The sequence below is a fragment of the Lottia gigantea genome (genome assembly GCF_000327385.1).
Source record: "Lottia gigantea unplaced genomic scaffold LOTGIsca_10, whole genome shotgun sequence".
NCBI classification, from domain to species: domain Eukaryota; kingdom Metazoa; phylum Mollusca; class Gastropoda; family Lottiidae; genus Lottia; species Lottia gigantea.
In genome coordinates, this window is record NW_008706747.1 from 2,246,073 (window position 1) to 2,269,366 (window position 23,294).

General features: G+C 35.7%; 2 protein-coding genes across 2 annotated transcripts; one reads left to right on the forward strand and one right to left on the reverse strand.

Annotated features, from left to right (window-relative positions):
• Window positions 1-1,951: 1,951 nt before the first annotated feature.
• On the forward strand, window positions 1,952-17,120 carry LOTGIDRAFT_109334 (hypothetical protein; the record flags this gene model as incomplete). Its single annotated transcript, XM_009046163.1, has 34 exons — window positions 1,952-2,059; window positions 2,782-2,878; window positions 3,357-3,440; window positions 3,823-3,932; window positions 4,236-4,348; window positions 4,644-4,921; window positions 5,476-5,640; window positions 5,844-5,956; window positions 6,190-6,306; window positions 6,546-6,620; window positions 6,866-6,939; window positions 7,131-7,195; window positions 7,659-7,816; window positions 8,186-8,273; window positions 8,568-8,629; window positions 8,945-9,040; window positions 9,434-9,550; window positions 9,715-9,899; window positions 10,406-10,535; window positions 10,905-11,018; window positions 11,297-11,402; window positions 11,614-11,729; window positions 12,069-12,218; window positions 12,519-12,641; window positions 12,881-13,006; window positions 13,287-13,492; window positions 13,747-13,879; window positions 14,216-14,423; window positions 14,768-14,866; window positions 15,149-15,324; window positions 15,761-15,892; window positions 16,139-16,255; window positions 16,643-16,736; window positions 16,987-17,120. Coding segments are annotated over 34 exons (4,269 nt in total), but the record flags the coding sequence as incomplete, so codon positions are not given.
• A 1,688-nt stretch (window positions 17,121-18,808) lies between these two features.
• LOTGIDRAFT_156142 (hypothetical protein) lies at window positions 18,809-20,718 on the reverse strand (the record flags this gene model as incomplete). The annotated part of the gene is made up of 2 exons (XM_009046164.1): window positions 18,809-20,125; window positions 20,713-20,718. 2 exons carry the CDS (start codon window positions 20,716-20,718, stop codon window positions 18,809-18,811), a joined length of 1,323 nt encoding a protein of 440 aa, XP_009044412.1.
• Window positions 20,719-23,294: the final 2,576 nt, after the last annotated feature.

Below are 23,294 nucleotides of genomic sequence, written 5' to 3' on the forward strand. Positions count from 1 at the left end.
TTCACCAACCCAAATAATTGATGTCATAGCCAGCCTAGCTGACACCCAACATGTAGATATTCTGAGATATTCATTCTGGTCACGTGACCTTTTTGCAACAGGTGGCACCATTCTATCAACATTGACAATTGTTGTTTAATCTATACATTGCTTATAGAGACTATTATAGAATACTAATGATGTCAATTACAGGATCCATATTGATTTAACAAAGGTTGATGAGTAATCTATAGTAACCCTTTATCCTCAAACTCACATCAGTTTATCATCAATTTATGAATTGTTGCTACTGCAAACTTATTATATGCTTATTGTGCGAATTCCACAACCCTTATTGATGCAACAAAGGTTGGTGAGTCTTCTATACATAACCCTTGATCAACAAGCTCTCACCACCAGATTAACTCACAATTTTTAATCAAATGGATTCAAAAGAAAAAAGAGTTTATTGCCTTTGTTACAATTCTGATTTCTTTCTGATGCCTCCGGAAAGTAAAACATCAACATATTTTGTAATATTAGCATCATAATTTTGTCAAGTTTTTCAGTAATTAAACTAAAGGGGACCACTTCTATGACCCTTTCTCTAACTATGGGATCAACTCAATGCTTATATATTGGATATCTAAAAATTTAAAAATCAATTAATCTAAAGCTATCTTATCAAATTCTTATCTACTGGTTGCTAGACCAAATAAATTTAAATTTAAAGAGATACGGTACCCACCTTTTCTTTCGGAAAATTTACATCAAAATTAAAGAGAGTTTTTTTGTTTTTCTTCTATCAATTTCAGGCAATAAATCACAATTCTTGCAACACAATATTTTCAGTTCTAGTAGCTGATACTATTTAACAGTAACAATGGGGAATTGTTTAAATTCCGAATTGAAAAGGCATGGCTTTGAATTGACATAATAAAAATGTCCCATTTGATTTACACGACCCGAGAGACCAAAACTCCACAAAAATCGATACAACTTAGCTTCTGCGTTTCTGAATCAAAGCCAACGGATAAATACATTAATCTACTTACCAAATAAAACTTGGTGTGACCATACGTCAGATGTTTTCTAGATTTCGTCTGTCGCAATTATCTCACGAATAAATTTGCTCTCCTCATTTTTGTAATGGCTTGTGTAACACGTCATCACTTTTGTTGTTGTTGTTTCATCAATTGACCTGTTGACCTATTTGCACAGTCACAAGACATGACCTTTAAAAATGGCATCGAAAATGACTTTCAGTTAAATTGCTTATGAAGTCTTTGGTATCATTTCTCTTCACTCATTTGGTATTTGGTCATGCTTTTTGGGGATTTAATGCCATATTTTGACACATTTTGTGTTTAAAGAATATTTTGAAAATCATAAAAAGTTGTGGTCTGACTCCAACCGGATGTAAACAAAAGAGTTACGTACCTTTACCCGCCAAAAAAATAAATACAACAAAGTGCGGGAAATCATGGCTCCAGCGCAAGAAAATGACGATAATAATTCAGGTGACGACTCTGGACAAGGTGCGATGATTAACTAATTACCAGAACCATAATTCAATCAACAACAGCCATCTTTTGCATCTGATCAAAATTATTTTGAGCTACCCCTTTCTAAGAAAATTAGATTTTCGTTCAGTAAATAAAGGCCACGCCCATCTTTAGCTTGCTTTCATGTTGGAAATTCTGTCAGTGTCATTTCTTTGATTTGATGTACTGTAATTGCTCTAAATAATTGTTTTACTGATGTCAAAGGACACATCACGTTTATTTAAGGTGTCAATTTACAGATCTTACTTATTTAGTTATTACTGGTAGCAAAGCCAAATAAAATTCCATTTTCTGACAGTAATTTCTATAGCCTAATGACGTTTTGTGTGCAAAAAATCAAATTCAATCTTTAAAATAACAAAAAACTCAATTAGCAAATTCTGTTCAATGTTTTAGTTGCTGAGCCGTTGGCAACCAGTAGATCTAGAAGGCAGAAGAAAGAGAAAACAGGAAGAGCTGCAGCTTTTGAAAAATTGAAAAGGGCTAAAGAAAGGGGAGAGAAGCATAAATATGAGGTATTAATTGGATTTAATGTCATTTTTTTTTTCAAATTATCATAGTTGTTGGTTGTAAAAGATAGATTAGCTCAAGCCAGCAACATGGGGTATGGTGTTGATCCAATCTATTCAAATTTTGATAACATTTTTGTTTTCTTTTTTCTTGTAATTTTTCATCTGTGCCGTAATCTTACATAAAGTTATCCTCATTGCACACTGAGTGGATTTTCCTGTCTTCCTTAGCCTAATTGGGCGCAGAAAATATAACAAGATTGTAAAGACGTATCCCCAGCGATGCCAAGGTCTGAGTATTTTGATATTTTCAGATAGAAGAAGAGAAGTCAGTATATGATTGTAACTTGATATTTTCAGATAGAAGAAGAGAAGTCAGTATATGAGTGTAATTTGATATTTTCAGATAGAAGAAGAGAAGTCAGTGTATGAGTGTAATTTGATATTTTCAGATAGAAGAAGAGAAGTCAGTGTATGAGTGTAATTTGATATTTTCAGATAGAAGAAGAGAAGTCAGTATATGAGTGTAATTTGATATTTTCAGATAGAAGAAGAGAAGTCAGTGTATGAGTGTAATTTGATATTTTCAGATAGAAGAAGAGAAGTCAGTATATGATTGTAACTTGATATTTTCAGATAGAAGAAGAGAAGTCAGTGTATGAGTGTAACTTGATATTTTCAGATAGAAGAAGAGAAGTCAGTGTATGAGTGTAATTTGATATTTTCAGATAGAAGAAGAGAAGTCAGTATATGAGATAGTGGATGAAGATAATTATTCTGAAATTGTCAGACAAAGACAAGAAGATGACTGGATTATTGATGATGGTGGGCCATTTTCTGTTTCCTTTACCTTCTAGTTCTTATGGGGCTGAGCAACTAGCCCTACATCCATATCACTGTTCATTTGAGTATCAAATTGTTCTGCAACATTGGTTCAAAGAAAAACCACCATCATTTTAAGGGGGTTTTGTAAACTTTTATGTGTATTTGAGACACAAATAGTATCAATTTGAAGCCAATTTGGCATCATAAAACACTTAGTTTTACAAGAACCACAGAAGTCTGACTGGAAACTGGAATGATGCAAATGAATGCTGTCCCTGAATGAATAATCTCGAAAATGAGCTATTAGGTAATATGGGTTTCAAACCCTTCTCTTGAAAGGTAAAATTCTGATGCCTTAGCCAGTACTTCTGCCCAGTGTTCGTGTTGCATTTTAACACCTATCACAAACTAAGATTAGATAGATTAGATTGGATCCCTTTCAAAGAATGAGATGAGAAAGTTGAGGTGTATTTTGTAGATGGAGCAGGCTATGTGGAAGATGGAAGAGAAATATTTGATGATGATATGGATGAGGAAACAGTTTCTAAAAATGATAAAAACAGTAGGCTCAGTTAACATTCCTTTATTTTTGACCCTTTTCAATGCTGTATCCCCTCTGTCAATGATGCAGGTCGGAGGGTCTGACAAGGAAAAAGCATCTAGTCGTTCGAATGTGACGAAAAACCCAGGCCCTACGGTCTTCAGGCTGTGCATGATAAAGATCAGAGTAAGCTAATGCCTATGGCAAAATTTCCCTCATTGCACACTAATGCCCTTGCCAGACCTCATTGACACAAACGGGTGCAGAAAAGTAGAATGTTAAACCCTATGTGCCAATTTACGTGTGAATCTCCTGAATTTGGCTGACATAGATCAATCATCACAAGGTTCCAAATGGCATCATGAGTATTTTTGAAATTAATTTTTTTTTGTAGAGAAGAAAGTTGGAGATAAAAAGAAGAATAAGAATATTGTACGACCTGGAACGAAACCTAAAGCTAATATTAAATCTATGTTTGCTGCTGCTTCCATGGTTACTAAGAAAAAACCTGAGGTAAGATGTCTGGTGATCCAGCCCCAGGTCTGATCTCATTTCCTGCCAAATCTTAGAGTAGCCTCTGTTGTTTGGAAGGGGACAATAAAGCGAAACATGTATACTAAAGGCACGTTAAGATCTTGCGGAAGTTGGAGATCGCAAAAGAGTAAGCTTATGCTGTAGTCCTGGCAAAATTTCCCTCATCACACACCTCATGGGGTTGCTTGTCTTTATGACCCAATCAGATGCAGAAGGAGGATGTGACTCTCCATTTCATTTCAGAGTGACATCATGTGTTCATGACAATATTTTGTTTTTCAGAAAGATGTCAGTTTAGCCGATGATGAATTACTGGGTGATTTAATGGAAGAACTAGGATCTTCCCAAGCCAAACCACTTCCTGTTAAAATCAACAAAAATAAACCTTCTAACAAGTAAGTCTTGATGAAACGGCCATTTTACTACCAGATATAGTATGACAGGCATCAAAGAACACCTCTAATTTTACGTATGAGTTTCTTCTAATCATACACATTGGCATAGCATTAATCTATCTCAGATTTTGAAACAGGCGGTAGCAATTTTGATGTCATCTGCTAGGCAATTAGGTGCTGTGGGTTCAAATCAAGGTAAAAATTATAATGCCTGTGCATCAGTCTGCTCCTGTTGTTGGCTTCACCCCTAATACACTATTCCTTGATGAGGAAAAAATACTCTGCTTAATTTCAGAGCGGCTTTGAATCCCTTCAGCGTTAAACCATTGAAGCCAAGAAACATAAAACAGGAACCAGACCATTCCATTCAAAGACCTCAAGCACCAGCTATCAAGATCAAGAAACAACATAAACCAGAACCGGTTCGAATTAAGAAGGAACCAGTTGAGATTAAACCAGAACCGGTTGATGAAGACTCTCCTATGATTGAACAGTTCGATACCAATATGGATGACGATGATGATGTCATCCAAACTGAAAATCAAGTGCAACAAAATGGAGGTGCTAATTTAGGTAAGGCTAGAAAATTTTAACATTTAAGATGCATTTACAGTAGGCGAATTTTCACTTTTGTCCTTGCAAAATTTACTTTATTGTACACTGAAGGGAGTTCACCGAGGTAACAAATTTCATTTTAGTCAGAAATTTTGTTTCATAAGATAAAGAACAGTAGGGTGTAAAACTTCATTTAATTTTGTTTGTAGATGAATCAGGGTTAGAATTAAATGATATAGATTTTGATGAAGAGATGCCTGACATGACCGACTCGGTGAAAGCTGAAAAACCTAAAAATAGTAACAAGCCTCAGGTCAAGGTCAAAAGGTAAGTGTATTCTACATGGGAGCACTTGATTGGTCAGTTTTTCACTTTTGGGATTAATGGAATCAACCAGAAGTCCAAAAAAACAAGTTTGAACAGTGTTCAGAATGCATTCCATCGGTGCCAAAAAAGGGACAGAATTCAAAATGGCAGAGAAAGACGGATAAATTTTGAATGTGACCTGTTCCGTACTTAAGTTGTTATCCTTGTTTTTTTAAGTTTCATGTATTTGTTTTTTTACAGTGAAGAGTTTGTGTCAAGTGGATGGGAGAACGTCCAATCAGAAACTGTTGAGCCTGTAGGCGATATCCATGTTGACTCATCTAAGTTGCCCCTGGTTACTAACGAAGAAGGAGAACAGATCATGAGGTTTTATTGGTTAGATGCTTATGAAGACCCTTGGAAGCAGCCAGGTAAAAATAATCTTGTTTGCATTTGAAAACTTGAAAATGTCCGTATCTCTGCAGCAGCCCCGAAAGCATGTTTTTCATGCAACCTCAGATATTTCGCCCCCCTTGGACGTAAACCTGGCTCCGTCTGCCACTGGTCTTGACAGGAAGGTATAGAGAAAGAGTTGAGAGTAGAGAATTAAAACATATATTGGTGTATATTATAGGTACAGTATATCTATTTGGTAAAGTTTTTATCGAATCAGCTGAGTCACATGTTAGTTGTTGTGTCACCGTTAAAAATATCGACAGACGTGTTTATCTATTACCACGAAAAAATGTAAGTATTGTTATTCCTTAAGGGTCTACCCTGATTTGTTTGGGTGGGACAATAAACCGTGGCCCTGTGTGCTACAGGCTGTGCATCTTAAAGATCACTCGACAGTTGGATAACAAACACGAGTAGCCTTATTCTGCTGACCTGTGAAAATTTCCATCATTGCACACTGAATGGTGTAATTGCAGGGTATATTGTTGATTGGGTATATTTATTATTCAAATCTTATATTTTAGAGATATAACATGAAAACTAAAGAAGAAACTGAAGGAGAAATCAGTATGGTGGATGTTTATACTGAATTTAACGAGCAGATTGCTGATAAACATAAAATCATGAAATTTAAATCAATGGTAGGTACATACATACATACCAGACATACCATACATACCAGACATACTAGCAGGGCACCTCAAATGTGCTTTTTATGAAACATGTTCTGTTATACTATTTAGTAAGCTTTTAGGCAATGTTTTATTAAAACAAAACTACATCATTTTCTTTTTGTATCTTTGTTTCTCCTTTTATCTGTCAGCTTCAATTTCTTTTCATTTTGCTCAAATGGAAATTATTTTGGGCTCGTTGTTTTCAGAAAGTAACAAAACAATATGCATTTGAGAAAATAGAAGTACCAGTTGAATCTGAATATTTAGAAGTTCGCTACGCAGTAAGTTTTAAATATTTTTCAGAAGTGTCTTCGAGTTCTTTTTAGTTTGCTTTGTTTTTTTCTGTGGGTTACTCCACTTGAAAGTATGATCTTATGACCTTGTTAGAGACCTTGAGTTCTAGATCACTTTAATAGTTAACTAATCAAATATCCAGGATTTCTTGGCTTACCCGTATTGTTAATCCGCCTTATTTTGATTGATATATTGCTGTTGCTTCCTAAGGTCACCTTTTATTTATTTCCAGGCAGACCTACCAGCGCTGCCAACAGATCTCTGCGGAGAGACTTTCAGCCATATTTTTGGAGCTAATAAATCTAGGTAAGTGAGATATATCAGGATTTTACTATACTTATTTAAACTTCTACTGTTAATATTCGTGATGTATATCCTTCTAAAGTTAAGAAGTGTTATGCCAGTTTCCTGACAAAATTTCCCTCATTACACACTGCATGGTGTTGTCTGTTTTCAGTGACCAAATAAAACTGTCATTTCATAATTTTCATTTTCAGTTTAGAGTTGTTTTTGATAGATAGAAAATTGAAAGGTCCTGGTTGGCTAGATTTAAAAACACCACGTAAGTATGATAATGGGTACGATTAAAATGGGACAAGAAACTGAGGTCTGATGTGCCACAGGGTGTGCATGAAAAAAGTCCTAAGACAGTTGGAAATTAAGATCAAGTAGGCTAATACTGTAGTCAAGCCAAAATTTCCACCATTGTTTTGGTATTGCCTGTCTTCATTAGCCTTATGTAGATGATGTAAAAGTCCCCATCCCTGTAGCAAGTTAAGATCAAGAAGAGTAATGCTGAAGTAAAGCCAAAATTTCCCTTGTTGCTCACTGCATGGTTATATTATTGCCTGTCTTTATTAACGTAATGTAGGGGAAAATTTGGATGTATAGGTCCCTAGACAGTTAAGAAACAAAGAGTGGGCCAATGGCAAATCAAATTTCCCCCATTGCTCACTGCCTTGTCTTATTCTGGAGCAGAAAAGTAGGATGTACAACTCTATTTCATTTCGTGTTTATATTTTCAGAATTGCCGCCAGGGCCTGTGAGTTGGTGTAAAGTAGAAGCTGTAGTCACAAGTCCTAATCATGTGACAGTCTTACGAGACAGCTTAGCTCCGCCCCCTCTTGTGATAATGACGTTGAATCTACGCACTTTACCCAACCCTAAAACACATCAAAATGAGGTAAGCTTTGTTATTTTGGCATTCTTACTCGGGTCTGTAGAAAAACTTGAAGAAAGGCACCTGATTAATTAAAGAGATCGTACACTACCGCCACCAAGGCTTTGCATCTGCCTGAGTATAAATGAAACTTTTCATGAATGGTTTCATGTTTTTGCTGTGGGTGACTACACTTGCCATCCATGATCAGATGAAATTTATGCCCAACATGTGTTCTAGGTCATTTAAATAATTGAATCAACTGGAATATCAAGTAGAATATTCTTTTGGTTGGAAATAAGTCTGACCTATAGAAATTCAGCATAAGAACTAGCAGCGCCTTGAGTTAGAATCTCCTACCTAGCTATCTATATTTTGTGTGTGTATTTATAGATTATTGGTGCTGCAGGGTTGATACATAATGATTATAACATGGACAAACCTGCCCCGAAACAAAATCAATTTCAGCAACATTTCTGTGGTAGGTAGTTTAACAAGCAAAACCAAGTTTTAGGAAGCATCATCCATGTTTAAAGGGACAGGTGTGCCATTTTAGAGGGTTGATTTGAGTCTTGAAAATATGTAAATAGTACTAGAAATAGTAGAAAATTGCATAATTCCTTTAAAAATACTTAAAACTAAAAATTTAACTCACTATTTGACTGGAATAAGAATAAAAGATTACTTATTGAAGGTCGCCAGACTTTCACACGCCAACAGAGAATAACACTTGATCATCTATTTGATGTAAAAATTTTGTTTTTTCTGTTTTCAGTGTTATCTAAACCTAATGATTGTATTTACCCGTTTGATTTTAAAGACAAACTTTCTAAAGAGGTAAGTTGACAGTGAACAAAATCATTTATTTCAATTTCTTTTAAGATTGTCAGTGGCAGGGCTGACATGGAAAAAATGTCTGTAGTTGTTAGGATGTGCTCTGTGTTCTACAGGCTTTGCTCGTAAAAGATCTATTGGTATTTGGAATCAAGTTGGAATGGCAAAATTTCCCTGATTGCACACTGCAAAACCAGGAGCAATTAAGAAGAATATTAAACTGACATCCATTGCGAGTGACAAGGAGTTTTGGACACTACTTTGTAGGAGTTAGATGTTTCCTTGTTTGAGAATCCATTTTGATTTTAATTATTTTAGGGTAAAAATATGAAAACTGAAGTTTTACCAAATGAACGAGCGTTATTAGCATTTTTACTGGCCAAAATACATAAAATAGATCCTGATTTAATCATTGTAAGTTCTTTAACTCTCATTATCTTGCCTAAAGACTTGATTAACATCATTATTGTACTCCATTGCACAATACTCTTTGAGCTGACACTCTTTTAAAGCACATCTTGTCTTTCCTTTCCAGTCCTTTGCAAAGAATCCTTCTGCGTTTCTCTACTGAGCCCTTCACTATAACTTCTACACTAGTTATTACCTTGCCTAAAAGCTTGTACAACATCATAATAGTAATCTTTTGTTATACTTCTCGCTTTGTCACTGATTTTCAGCTAAAGTAGAAGAAGAGCACCAACATCTTTGCTGAACTTTGCTTTGACAAAATTTATGATGGCACACTCAACTTTTGTGAGCACAATGTGACATTATGATTATTTCATTTTGTGTATTTGCATTCTTCAGGGTCATGATATATATGGGTTTGATCTAGATGTGATGTTACACCGAATTAATGCCAACAAGATCCCTCATTGGTCCAAAATTGGAAGACTAAAACGATCAGTTATGCCTAAATTATCGGTAAGTGAAGTCTTTATGTAATTGAATTACCACTGGTCTCAAATCATATTTGATAAGACCAAATAAAATTTACGAATTGTAGCAGACCTACAGCTGTATTCAGACCAAAAATGACTTCAAAGACAGGAGAGCATAAACTGTAATATTTGACGTCTTATTTGTAGCATGGTCCAGGTCAAAGGTCACATGGTGAGAAATCGGCAATGTGTGGGCGTATGATGTGTGATATACAAATATCAGCTAAAGAATTAATACGCAGTCGAAGCTACGATCTCACGGAACTCGTGCAACATATTTTACACGAAAAACGTAGCGAAATAGATTACGATGATATCAGAAATATGTACAGGTAGGTTGAGGAATTATGGGATATCTAGATGTAATGCTGCATTTGTTAACTCTTGTAAGAATACGAAATCTTCATGACAAAGCTATAATGACTCGGTGAGTTAGACGCTTCCTCCCTAACCTGAAGGTACAGGGTTTAATTCCTGCATAGGTCGAGATAATATCTTCAAATTTTCCACACGGTTTCCTCTTGTAAGTGATGTAGGTAAGAGGTGCTGACATGGGAAAAAAATGTCTAGTCGTTCAGATGGGACAATAAATGGAGGCTCCGTGTGCTACAGGCTGGCTATGCATGATGAAGATCCCTCGACAGCTGGAAATGTCACGGTCATGGCACAATTTACCTCACTGCACACTGCATGGTGTTGCCGGTCTTCATTAGCCGATAAGGTACAGAAAAGTAGGATGTAAAACTCCATTCTATTCATTTCGAACTCAGTCTTTTTAAATAGCAACTTCTAGGAGCGTTGCAGCCCTACAATTAAGACAATCTTTATTTGATTTCAGTTCATCCAAGCATCTTTTACAACTGATAGAGCTGACCCTAGTAGATTCTACGTTTATTTTACGTATTATGTATGAATTGAATATAATACCACTAGCTCTTCAGATCACCAATATCTGTGGTAACATTATGGTGAGATGACATTTCTTTTACTCTGTTATGGATATTTCTGGTGACCCAGCTGCAAATGGGTGAAATTTTGGAAAGATCATTGCCTAGAGGTTTGGATAAAGACCAGCTGGTAGACTGGATCTTCATTATTCCAGTCAACCCAGCTGTAAATGTGTACAGATTCCTTGTGAACCTCAAGAACCAGCTGGTAGACAGGGTCCTTGTGAACCCATAGAACCAGCTGGTAGACAGGATCCTTGTGAACCCATAGAACCAGCTGGTAGACAGGATCCTTGTGAACTCCAAGGACTAACTGGTAGACAGGGTTCTTGTAAACCCATAGAACCATTTGTGGAAAGGGTCCTTTAATTTTTTTCTCCAAAATTTCAGGGTAGAACATTAATGGGAGGTAGATCTGAACGAAATGAGTATCTATTACTCCATGCTTTTACAGAGAAGAATTTTCTGGTCCCTGATAAAGAATACAAGAAAAAACCTGTTGTGGTAAGTCCTTTAATTTAATGTTGATCTTTGACCCTTTACATTCAACCTTGGCCCTTTGCATTCAACCTTGACCCTTCACATTCAATCTTGACCCTTCACATTCAACCTTGACCCTTCACATTCAATCTTGACCCAATCAGTAAAAATACCTTCAAATTTTTACAACTATTTTCAAAATGGTCAATCAAAATTTGTCATCCCGACCTTGACCATTAATTTACATTCAACTTTGACCCTCCACGTTCAACCTTGACCTTCACTTTAACCTTTGACTGTAGCATCATAATGAAGATGAAGAAGACCTGGACACCACCAAATCTAAGAAGTCACAAGGAAAGAGGAAGCCTGCTTATGCTGGAGGATTAGTCCTGGAACCCAAGAAAGGTAGGATGTATTTTCAGTTTTGACTCCAAAACCTTTCTTCAGTTCAACAGAGATTGATTCATTTACAGTGTCTTTGAACAAAATCAAAAAGATATAGATTATGATACTTTTTAGCACCTCATCTTTAATTCTCTGAGCCCAGCACCAATTCATTCCTGGTGACGGGGCTGGGTAAAGCTCCATTCATTTCATTTAATTTAAATAATTTCAGGTTTTTATGACAAGTTTATCTTACTGCTAGATTTTAACAGTTTATATCCTTCAATCATTCAAGAATATAACATTTGTTTTACTACTATTAATAGAACACCTGTAGCACAGACCAACGTAAGTGGAACTTTTTTATCTACAACCATGAGGGCATATTGTTCACATTTCCTCGTAAATCCTCTAGAATTTACAGTTTATCATACATTTTGTAGACTCTCTAAAAGGTATTCCCAGTTGAACGACTTATTCTTTGACAAAAACTATGTAGACTCTCCAAAATCAATTTATTCAGCATAATATGATTAACAATGTTAATGCACAATTTTTGTTATGTGGACTCTTAAATTAGATGCTGAGTTGAAAACTTAAATCAGCTATGTTAGCCATGTGTACACTCCAAAAGAATGTGGACTGACAAACTCATACATTGATACATTCTCCTTTCACTTTATTCAGGAAGAAGATGAAGAAGCCCTGCCAGAATTACCTGATAAAGATCTGGAGCCTGGAATTCTACCCACAGAAATCAGGAAACTGGTGGAATCTAGGAAACAGGTCAAACAGCTGATGAAAGTAGATAACTTATCTCCAGAACAAAAAATGCAGGTAATGGAAAAAAATTTGGACTCCCCTGTGCTCTGTGATGCTGGCCAGAGGAAGATTTTTTGTAAAGAAACTGCACATTAATGATCCCTCAATAGTTGGATATTGACAAAGATTGGGCTAATGCTGCTTTCAAGGCAAACTCCATTTCATTCCATTTTATTTTCTAAGGCCATCTTTCTCCTCCTGGTCACATGATAGCAGGGGCAAGCTACTCTGTTTGACTAAAAGGGAAGTAACTCTTGTTGATCATGAACTATTTCAGACCACAATATAATAATATTTCGTTTGATTTCATTTCAGTATGATATTCGACAGAAAGCGTTGAAATTAACAGCCAACAGTATGTATGGTTGCCTTGGTTTCTCCCACTCCAGATTTTACGCTAAACCATTGGCTGCCATGGTTACAGGGAAAGGTCGAGAGGTCAGTAGATTATTATTTTGCTTGGTTAGAAACATCACCATGGATTTGGCTTAATATTGAATATTAAGAATCTCTTTGGATTGTCGTCTGCTAGGCCATAAGGTGCTGTGTGTTTGACTCCTTCTCAAGGTAAAAAAAATTCTAATGACATGGCCAATGCTTCTGAAAGTAGATCAAGTGTCACATTCAACGCCTATCAAAAAACATGTCAAAATTTTGGTTTTTCTGCCATTTTTCAGATCTTACTGCAGACGCGAGATTTAGTTCAGATGATGAATTTAGATGTTATTTATGGTGATACAGATTCTATTATGATCAATACTAATTCTACAGACATGGATACTGTTTTTAAACTTGGCAATAAGGTAATTCGTTTCCTCCTGTCAGTGATGTATGTACGACTGACTGACAAGAAAAAGCATCAAGTCGTTCGTATGGGACATTAAACCAAGGCCCCGTGTGCTACAGGTTGTGCATGTTAAAGATTCTTTGACATTTGGAAACATAAAAAACAATGGGCTAATGCCGCTGTCCTGGTAAAATTTCCCTCATTGCACACTGCACGGTGCTTCCAATCTTTATTAGACCATTAGTTGCAGAAAAGTAGGATGTAAAATTCCATTCATTTCATTTGATATCTTGTAGGTGAAAGCAGAAGTCAATAAGTTATATCGTCTACTAGAGATTGATATTGATGGTGTGTTCAAGTCCATGTTGTTATTAAAGAAAAAGAAATACGCTGCATTGAGCGTCTCAAAAAATAGTGATGGCACCTACACAACGACCCAGGAGTTGAAAGGTTTAGATATTGTGCGACGTGATTGGTCAGATTTAGCAAAAGAGGCGGGAAAGTAAGGATTTTTTAATACTAGGTTTTAGATAATGTACCTCAGAATTGTCACTTGCAGGAACCACAGACGTATAATTGAAAATTGGAATGGTACAAATTGATGCTATCAGTGTCCTGGATACACATAAAAAATTTTGAAAATCTTTTTACAATCCCTTTAAAAGCGTATTTCATTTTGAAAGAAATAGCAAGTTGGTAAACCAATTGCAGACTGGTACCATGTGTCCAGTAAATGATTTATTATTATATTTGTAGTTTTGTAGTGAGTCAAATATTATCTGGAGAGTCTAGAGAAGAGATAGTAGAAAATATTCACACTAAACTTATAGAGGTTGGAGAACAAGTTAGAAATGATGGTATATCTACTGAACTATTTCATATTACAAAGGTAGGAAGACTAACTTACAGTTCATCAGGATCAATATTGGCTCAGTGAACTCTAGTTTCAATCCTGGCATAGGTTCATATTGTTACAAACTACTCAGGGTTCATCAGGATCAATGTTGGCTCAGTGAACTCTAGTTTCAATCCTGGCATAGGTTCATATTGTTAGAAACTAGGGGTTCATCAGGATCAATGTTGCCTCAGTGAACTCTAGTTTCAATCCTGACAAAGGTCTATACCTCCTTCATATTGCTCGGTTAGTTCTAGCTATTGATCCTAGCTCAGGTCGATAGTACCTTCTAGGGAGTTATTAACCAGAGACTAACATTTCTATTTTTAGTCGTTAACCAAGAACCCCGAAGATTACCCAGACAAGAAGAGTTTGCCACATGTCCAGGTGGCGCTACGATTAAACAGTAAGGGTGGTAAGAAGTTACGCGGTGGTGATACTATACCATATATCATCTGTGAAGATGGTTCCAATTTACCAGCTTCCCAACGTGCCTATCACCCAGAAGAGTTGGCCAAGCAAGAAACACTCAAGATTGGTAAGAATGTAACAAAATTTGAAAATCAATATTTGTTAAATCATACCCAAATTGAACTTATTCTAGATCTTTGGGATCTAATCTTACACACAAAAGCAATTTTCTTTTGGATTTGAGCATTATTTTTTAAATCGGGCACTTTTGATATGTATGCCGTGCATCTTCACAAAGTTCCATGCAGCATTGTGGGATTCAAAGGCGAGCCATGTTGAAATCAAATCAATTTTCAGCCATTTTAGCACTTTTTGAAATTGTGTGCTTTATTACTACACTGTATGTGAATGTAGCTAAATCAATGCAGAATTGATAATAGTTGGACTTGATTTACTGTCTTTCTATTGTAGATGTAAAGTACTATTTATCTAATCAAGTCCATCCTGTGGTATCTAGGTTGTGTGATCCTATAGAAGGAACAGACGCAGCTCATCTAGCTGAATGTTTAGGTTGGTTATTCATTTTATTCTATAGTTATTTCACTTGATTAAGATTGCAATATCTTGGTCTAACATATTGTGGTCTGAAGATATCAAGGTTGTATTAAGAGTTACCTCCCTTGAGAGATTGAGAGCCTGAATAAAGATGGCGGTCAGAATTTCATTGAATGTCTTTTAGCTTTGAATCGAAGCTAGGAGCCATTCTGGATGATATAGTCCCTGTCGCTTCTTGCATTGCTTCTTTCTTCTGGCATTACTAGTGCATAAGACTCCATTTTGTTTCACTTACAGGCTTAGACCCATCAGGTTATCGTCATGCAGTTCATCATAATGATGAGGAGGACGCGTTACTAGGCGACCAACTGACAGAGGAGGAACGTTACAAGGATTGTGATAGGTTGAAATTCATCTGTCCTCAACCAACTTGTAATAAAGAAATTATATTTGACAGTGTCTTCAGTGGTTCGGTAAGTTTGAGAGGAAGCTAGCCATGCTGCCAGAAAATTTTCTTGCCTTATTGGGATTCAAGATTTGAACCTAATTCTTGGCAGACGACAATCCAAGTTGAAAAGGACTAAGCTATCCGATTAACCTTGCAGATGGCAATCCAATTTCATAATACCTGAGCTATCCCACTCCATAAGCAGACGAAATCCAACCCATTTTCACAGTAAGCTGTCGTAATGAGAATTTTGCATCCAAAACAGATGTCAGCAGGCGGATAAGAGCATTTGTACTGTATTAGATATTCCACTTTTCGCTCCTGTTCAATCATTGTGCTTAAAATCATATTTTTGAAAGATAATCTCCATTTTCCAAACCTACCTGTCCTGATGATTGTGTTATCAATTGATGTGAAATTTTCTCTCATTGGAACTCATCCACTTGTGTTATTTTTAACAGGAAGCCTATATAGAGTGTTCACTAGCTAAATGTACCAACCCAGCCTGTGAGAGTCGGCCTGTAGACTATTTAGGTCGTATTAAAAACCAACTCACCATGGTCATTAGGCAACATATTAAAAAATATTATGAGGTGAGAAAGATACAACTATTCTTACAAGGATAAGAATTTAGGTTCACAAGTATCCATTCTACCAGCTGGTCCTGTAGGCAATGTTTTTAAGAGCATAATCCATGGCAATGATCTTGGCTTTGAATAAGAACTTACTTCACCTTCCCATGTTCATGTAAATAGGTACAGACAATCTTGGAAAAATTATTTCCCAGGCTTTTGGTTGCCATGACATGAATCTGAAGACCTTCTCGTTTGTATTTCTAGGGCTGGATGAAATGTGAGGACACGGCATGTGGAGCGAGGACCAAGAAATTACCGTTAATGTTTCAACGGGGACATCCTTTCTGCTCGGCCTGTCATCGTGGAATTCTTCATTTAGAGGTACGTTCAAAGGAAATAACTGTATATGATTCTATATGCGGCTGATTTATAGGAGTTGAAACCAACATTTGCGCACCTTGTTAATTTTTAACATGTATCTGGGACACTGATAGCTTCAATTTGCACCATACCAATTTTCATTCCAACGTCTGTGGTTCTTGCAATTCCACTAAAACTCACGCAAGGGGAGCTACTATTAATATCTATGTAGTTCCCCTCTAGTGACGTCATAAAATGCGTTAGTTTTCGTGAAATTGCAAGAACCACAGACGTCGGAATGAAAATTGGAATGGTGCAAATTGATGCTATCAGTGTACCCGATACACATAAAAAATGTAGAAAACCTCTTTACAATCCCTTTAACTTATTTCTTTTGTTTTTTTTCAGTATAGCGACTCAGCCCTGTACACTCAGTTAAGTTTTTACCAATATTTATTTGATCCAGAGAAAGCTATGAGTTTAATGTCTGACAGAGATAGAGGTAAATATTGATTTTATCTTAACTTGAAATCTCTCGAAAATGTCTGAGGGGGAAGCTAAAAATGAGGTGTCTCTCCAAGGCAAGCGGCTGGGGGATTCGGAGCTGCCAGGGCCCCCACAAGCCAACGGATTTCAGATGATTTTTGAGCTTTTAGAGGGATAAATTTTCACTTCAAAATAAGACCAATGACAAGCATGAAGGGAAGGCCATTGCCATTTTCTTATCCTAAATTTTTTTATTTCAGCTTCAGCACGGCTAAAAATCAAGGAGTATATAAGTGACTATAAATATATTAAGGACTCTGTGGATCGTTGGATCAATTCCAGTTCTTATTCAGAAGTGAATCTTAATAGACTCTTTGATGGTCTTTTTATTCTCAAATAGCTTTATTTAGCGTGGGATGTGTGGAGCCACTCGATTGGTCAGTTATGCACGTATTTATGAAATAAACAAAACAAGTTGGAACAGAGTTCAGAACATGATTTTCCACGTGTCGTGAAAAAAGTACTAGGTGGACAGAATTCAAAATGGCAGAGAAGGAAATAGATGGGATAATTTTCCATGTGACATATTCCCTTTCATATTATTTAATTGTGGGCAGAATTGGAGCAGACGCAACCTGTTCAGAACTCTAATTGAGCGCCACCTATGATTCTTCAGCAGCCGTGTAGTAATTATCCAAGCCGTGTTAAAAGAACATGCATGGGACTTGTAGTGCTCATAATAATAACTAATAATGATCCCCTAAAGTAGATATTTACTAATTAACCTTGTGGACTCTCTGCAAGGAATGCTATAAACTTTGTGAACTCTCTGAATATCAAATTAGCTATCAGACTTGGCTTGATATAGATCAAGTGATTCTCAAATAACTTTCATTGGACTTAGTTGTAGTGCTCATAATAATAACCAATAATGATCCCCTCAAGTGGATATTTACCAATTAACCTTGTGGACTCCATTAAAAGGGATGTCAAATTGCATAAGCTATGTGGACTCTCAATGACATATGCTGTGTAGATTAACCTAAGAATATTAAATTGGCTACGTTGATAAACTAAAAAATGAAATAAGCATTAGCCATGTGGATTCTCCGCAAGAGATGCTGTTATAATAAACCCGGATATTGAATATAAGTTAGCTATGTGGACTCTCTGTATGGAATGTTGTGATGATATTGGGGAGAGGGGCAATTTGACCATAGAAATTGCCAGGGTAGGAGGGGATGAACATCAGCAATAGAAGACTGACTGAAGCATAAAAAAATTGCAATATTACCTCAAAAATAGTACTGTTAGTCTGAATGTCTTTGTGTTGATAAAAATATAATTTTTTTTTAAGTTTACATTGAAAATAAACAAGTTTCTCTCCTAGAAATTAGACAAAGACTTTTTAAGACTTATAGTACTATTTTAAGGCTGCTATTCCAATTCTCATCAAAAATAATGGACAAATTCAAAAATCCTTATATGTTGCTGATTCTCTAGCTGAAAACCTCAAGCAAAGAAATCTGGGTAGAATTATAACTAAACATGTAAGCTTTAAAGTTTCAAAAATATTTTAATTTTTCTTAAATCTCTCCATTACTTTTTCAACTTCAACCAAAAACATGGCGACTTGAAAAGGTTCACATGAACCATTTAAAGATTTTTGGCGTTTTCTTAAATTTCTTATTGAGATTCCTCAATCAATATTGATGGTCTGCCATGTAATTTATCACTGATGGTCGAAAGTGCCAGTTCGGAAGATTGTACCACACATGATAAAGTATGATCACTACTCCAGATCAAAAACATACTTACAAACAAGATTTACTGATGGTCTAAGGTGATAATTCGAAAGATCGTACCACACATGATAAAGTATGATCACTACTCCAGATCAAATATATGATTATCGACACAGTGGAAAACGACCGACTGTTTTGTCCTCCTGTAGTCGGTTACACTCTAGTCAATGACAAAAATTGCCGACCAAGTCTGTTTGTGTCTTAACAGAGACAGATTCAGCTTTACACAAACTGTCGAGAATTGCCAAATGAAATTGTCCATTACTGTCAATCAAAAACACGATTAAGAACGCAAGTCACTTTCATTTTCAAAATCATCATCATCATCAATATCGTTGATGCCAAATTGATCAACACCTTCCAACTTACAGTCATTCTCTAGAAAATACTGGACGTAATTTAAGGCCTTGAAGCTCGTGACTTGCAAATTGTAGTCTTGTATTTCTGGTCTTGAACTCAGAACATCCAGTTGATACTTAAGCCTTTCTGTGTCAGCGTACACGACGATAAACAACTTTCGAATGTCCGCTACTGAAAATCCATAATTTTGTAGTAGCATTATATTTGCCTGTATGTCTTTGTGTTCTGTTTCGAACATTTGGCTAACTTTCCGAACGTCGACATACGACAGATTTAACATTTCACTGATGATTCTACGCTGTTCTTTCTTCAAAATTTGAACTTTTCTGAAAAAGAAGGACTTCTCAAAATGTGCGATGGAAAGTTCTGGAAGAGATTCTGATCGTTTCACGCCTTGGATTAACCCCTCTTTAGTCAATTTGGTCAGGAAATGAATGCCCTCTGGTGTTATGATTTCTTCAATTGGTAGAACGCTTTTCAGAATTTCAATTTTTTCCAGCATGGTTGTAAATGGTTTCATATTCAGAACAAGTAAAGAAATCAACGTTTGTGGACAGAGATTCATTTTGAACCCCAGTTTGGATTTAAAAGCCATTATGTGTTTCCCTAATGTATTTACTGTTCGAACACTCATCATTTTTTGTACACAAGGATTTGAAAGATACACTTTTATCTTCCATGGAAGGACACCATCACCTTTTAGTTTTGTATACTTAACCAGAATAGATTTTAAAACTTTCATTTGTAGGTTTAAGAAGCAGCATACTTGACAGATGTCTTCGTTTGTTAGTCCGTACCATTTCATCAATTTGATTTTCGCTTCCAACTTTTGTGAGCCAATAGGTATAAATTTGTGATTAAAATGTTTTGTTAGTCGTTGTATTTCCGATACAGTCACGCCTGTGAATTTTGACAACAGTGCGATATTTTTTATTCCGTAATTTTTTTCTTCTAAATGTTTTTGAATATCTGTCACCCTGTATTCCCTTAGTCCAGATTCCTGCAAATCGTGGTAAAGATCCTGAAGACTGTATAGGGGCAACCGTAATAAAAATCCATACTCCGCGTAATCCAAGGGATCCGGAAATCTGAATGAATTTAGGATTGCCACTTTCTTAAGGAGCTCATCCACATTATCTTGGATCAAATCCTGGATCAATTCAACTGGCATACCATATTTGGTTCGTAATATATCTACACCCGCCAGAGTCTTTTCTATGTCAGACAGATCTTTCTTGGTCTGAAAAGAAAGAAGTACATTTGAAAAACAAACCAACAGATCTGCTAGAATGATGGACAGCTGAATATTGACCAATCCTCTTAAAATTAGCCGCTATGTTTTAGCCATAAACGACAAAGCGCGTGTCATAAATGGAATTTGATTCAATTTTTATGACTCATGTGTATCAAAATGATATTGAGATGTACATTGGTACTTGCAATGTAAATGAAAGATATCCAGAAAGATTATAGGGAGATCATTTTGGGTGTTTTAAAGGAATACTATGTCTTAGAATGAACATAAAATTTTAAACCTGGCCAATAAGAGCATATATTCATCAGTAGATATACCTGGTGTCATAAATAACATAACATGATCCTTATATAATCCGATAATTCCAAAAAACTTAGTAAATATAAATATACAATTAACTATTGAAAAACACTTAATATCAAGATTAAACGTTTTTCAATAATTAGTTTTATGAATTTTCCAAATTTCCAGATTTTACAGGGATTCTGTTGTAACTTTATGACTCCAGGTTCTTGTAACATCAGTCACTTCCTTTCAATAGTTTAGCTGTTTAGATCAGCTTAATAGCCTACCAACATAAGGGGTGATAGTATTTTCAGGGGTTGATTTGGGCCTAGAATATATGTAAATAAGCTCCAAAAGTGCTACAAATGGATAAGGCTCTAATTTTGACACCCCTCAACTCTCAATTGAACTATTCTGCTATTGCATACTTTCAATGAATATGAAACTGGACATATAGGATTGGAAGAACTCATTTGATAGATAAAGGGTGTTTTGTTGCCTGTCAATTTATACCCAGCTTTGACAGGGAAGACCATAAAAATAAAATAATAAGCTTACCCAGGAAGACTGGAAAATACTGACAAAAAAATTGGGAGAGAAGCCGACATCCTTCAGCTCAGAGAGTTTTTTTAAGTAATGGTCCAAGTCCTTTTCTGACATCACAAATCCTGACAAATTTCTTCTGTAGCTTTTTTTCTGAAACCCTAATTGCTTTAGTTTGGACAATAAATTTTGAAAATATTCTGGGTCTTCCAATTTTGCATTCACCAAATTTTTGAAACTTTGGCTTGATTTCAATTCATGTAAGACAAGTTGCTGAAAAGACAGCCTATTTTCTTCTTCTGTCTTGATTTTGGAACTTTTCAGAGATTTTTTTGCTGCATTCAGTTTCTGACTGGTGCCAAAATGTCTGGAGATTGGACCAGAGTATATATTGTTGGCAGGGTAGCTTGTGGTATACTGTAAAATACATTTGAAAAAATCTTTAAAAAAAGTGCACAAGGGGCAGTAGCGTAGCGAGGATTTCACTGATGGTGGGCCGTGCATCATATATGACTGGAAAAAAAATGCAAGCCTTGACAACATTGTGGTCCATCATCGATATTGAGAATCAGACTATTATTCTGTTTTGACCAATCACAGTTGTTTATCACAGCTTTCCAGAGCAGACGTCAAATTTCGAAATCAAATAATCAAAAAATTCATCAATTTTGATAAACCAACAAATATGCAGAGACAGTAGACTAATACTTACAATTTTCACTAGAGAGCTGGTAAAATTTCTTCCATTTTGGAACCCTCCTGCTTGATGACATCCACTCAGCCACCAAATCTTACGACAGCATAGTCTCAAACAGCAGTTCATTATAGTCTGACACACCTAATTCTGGAAAGTTAAAATATCAGATTTAAAAGAATTGAGTAAATAAACCATGTACTAACGATCCAAATAGAGAAAAGAAACCTAAAACAACATATAAATCTAATACCATTATTAAAGGTACTAGTCTCCAAATAATTGGTTTGTTAAATTGTTATCATAATGTATATTTACTGCTGATCTCCGTTAATTGAATGCTCATTCTCAACAGACACCATGTATAAAGATATTTCCTAGCGTTTGATCGAGGTTGTAGACGAGTTAACTTGGTTTGTTTACGAGTTAACTGTTGACCAGTTAACTGTTGACGAGTTGACATGTAGATGAGTTGATTTTACATCTCTCATGGCCTTCTTTGTCCCAAGCGTTGTGGCAGTTTTTTTTACCCTGAATTATTTTAAGCTGTCAATAGAATACCTCCCCCCTTCTAAAAAAACATTTAAATGGATCTAGAAAATCCAAGCTCCATTTGAAATTGAATGACAGTGACAGTGTTTGGGAAAATCATAGCTATTTGAATTTAGTACAGAAAATATTTTTGAGACATACAAACCACAAAAGAAAAAGAAATTTCAAATGCGAATGTTTTTCTTAGTGATATTATATCATCGAGCCATGTGATGTCTTATGACCTTGAACTTTGACAAAGGGAGGTAATTTTTGTTTCTTTTTTCGTGGGCTAGGTTCGCTCTAATCAATCAACCTCTTGATTTTTGATTGAATGGATGCGAATTTTGGAAATGGAACGTTTAGGTTTTTTACATCTCAATTTTTCTTAAAATCGTAGATAAAGTTAACTAAATTTTGTACATATTGCAAAAAATGAATAATTAAAATATAAAAATTAGGATTGAGTTTATATAGGATAGTTGAAACGAACGTTGCCCTTGAAGATCATCTGTAAGTTTCACTTCCGGATTGATTAATTTGTTGTGAAGTCAACACGAAGTAGGACGTTTTTTTTTGGAAACAGTCGCAGATTTGTCCAAAACAACTCCGATTTGTTTGACAATGTAAAATTATGTTTTCACTTAAGACGCATTGCATTCCGAGAAGAAAAATGAAATGTTTTGCACTGATTTTGCTGTTTATAGTCGTTCTTACAGGTGATTGTTTTCTTTTCATTTTTGTATGATTTTTTATCATTTTCACTTCCCCATCCCTCACCCCCTGTAGGAGCTTTGTATTGAATTAGTCTGCCTTAGTTATCTAACTCTAGCCTAATTTAACTCTCGTGGACTGAGAATCGTGGTTTTTTAGTAATTGGGTTAAAAATATTTCATAGATAGACCTATTAGGTTTCACTGATAAATAGCGTGTGCATACATGTGTCAATTTTCTCAATGTGTAATGCGCTGTGTTTACATTGCCAAATATCAGTGATCACCCTTTATTTTTCATGATTTAACTAATGATTTGAGGGGCATGTGTCCATTTTTTAAGTTTGTGTGTTGTGTTTTATATTGCAGTAGTTTATGGTATATCCAA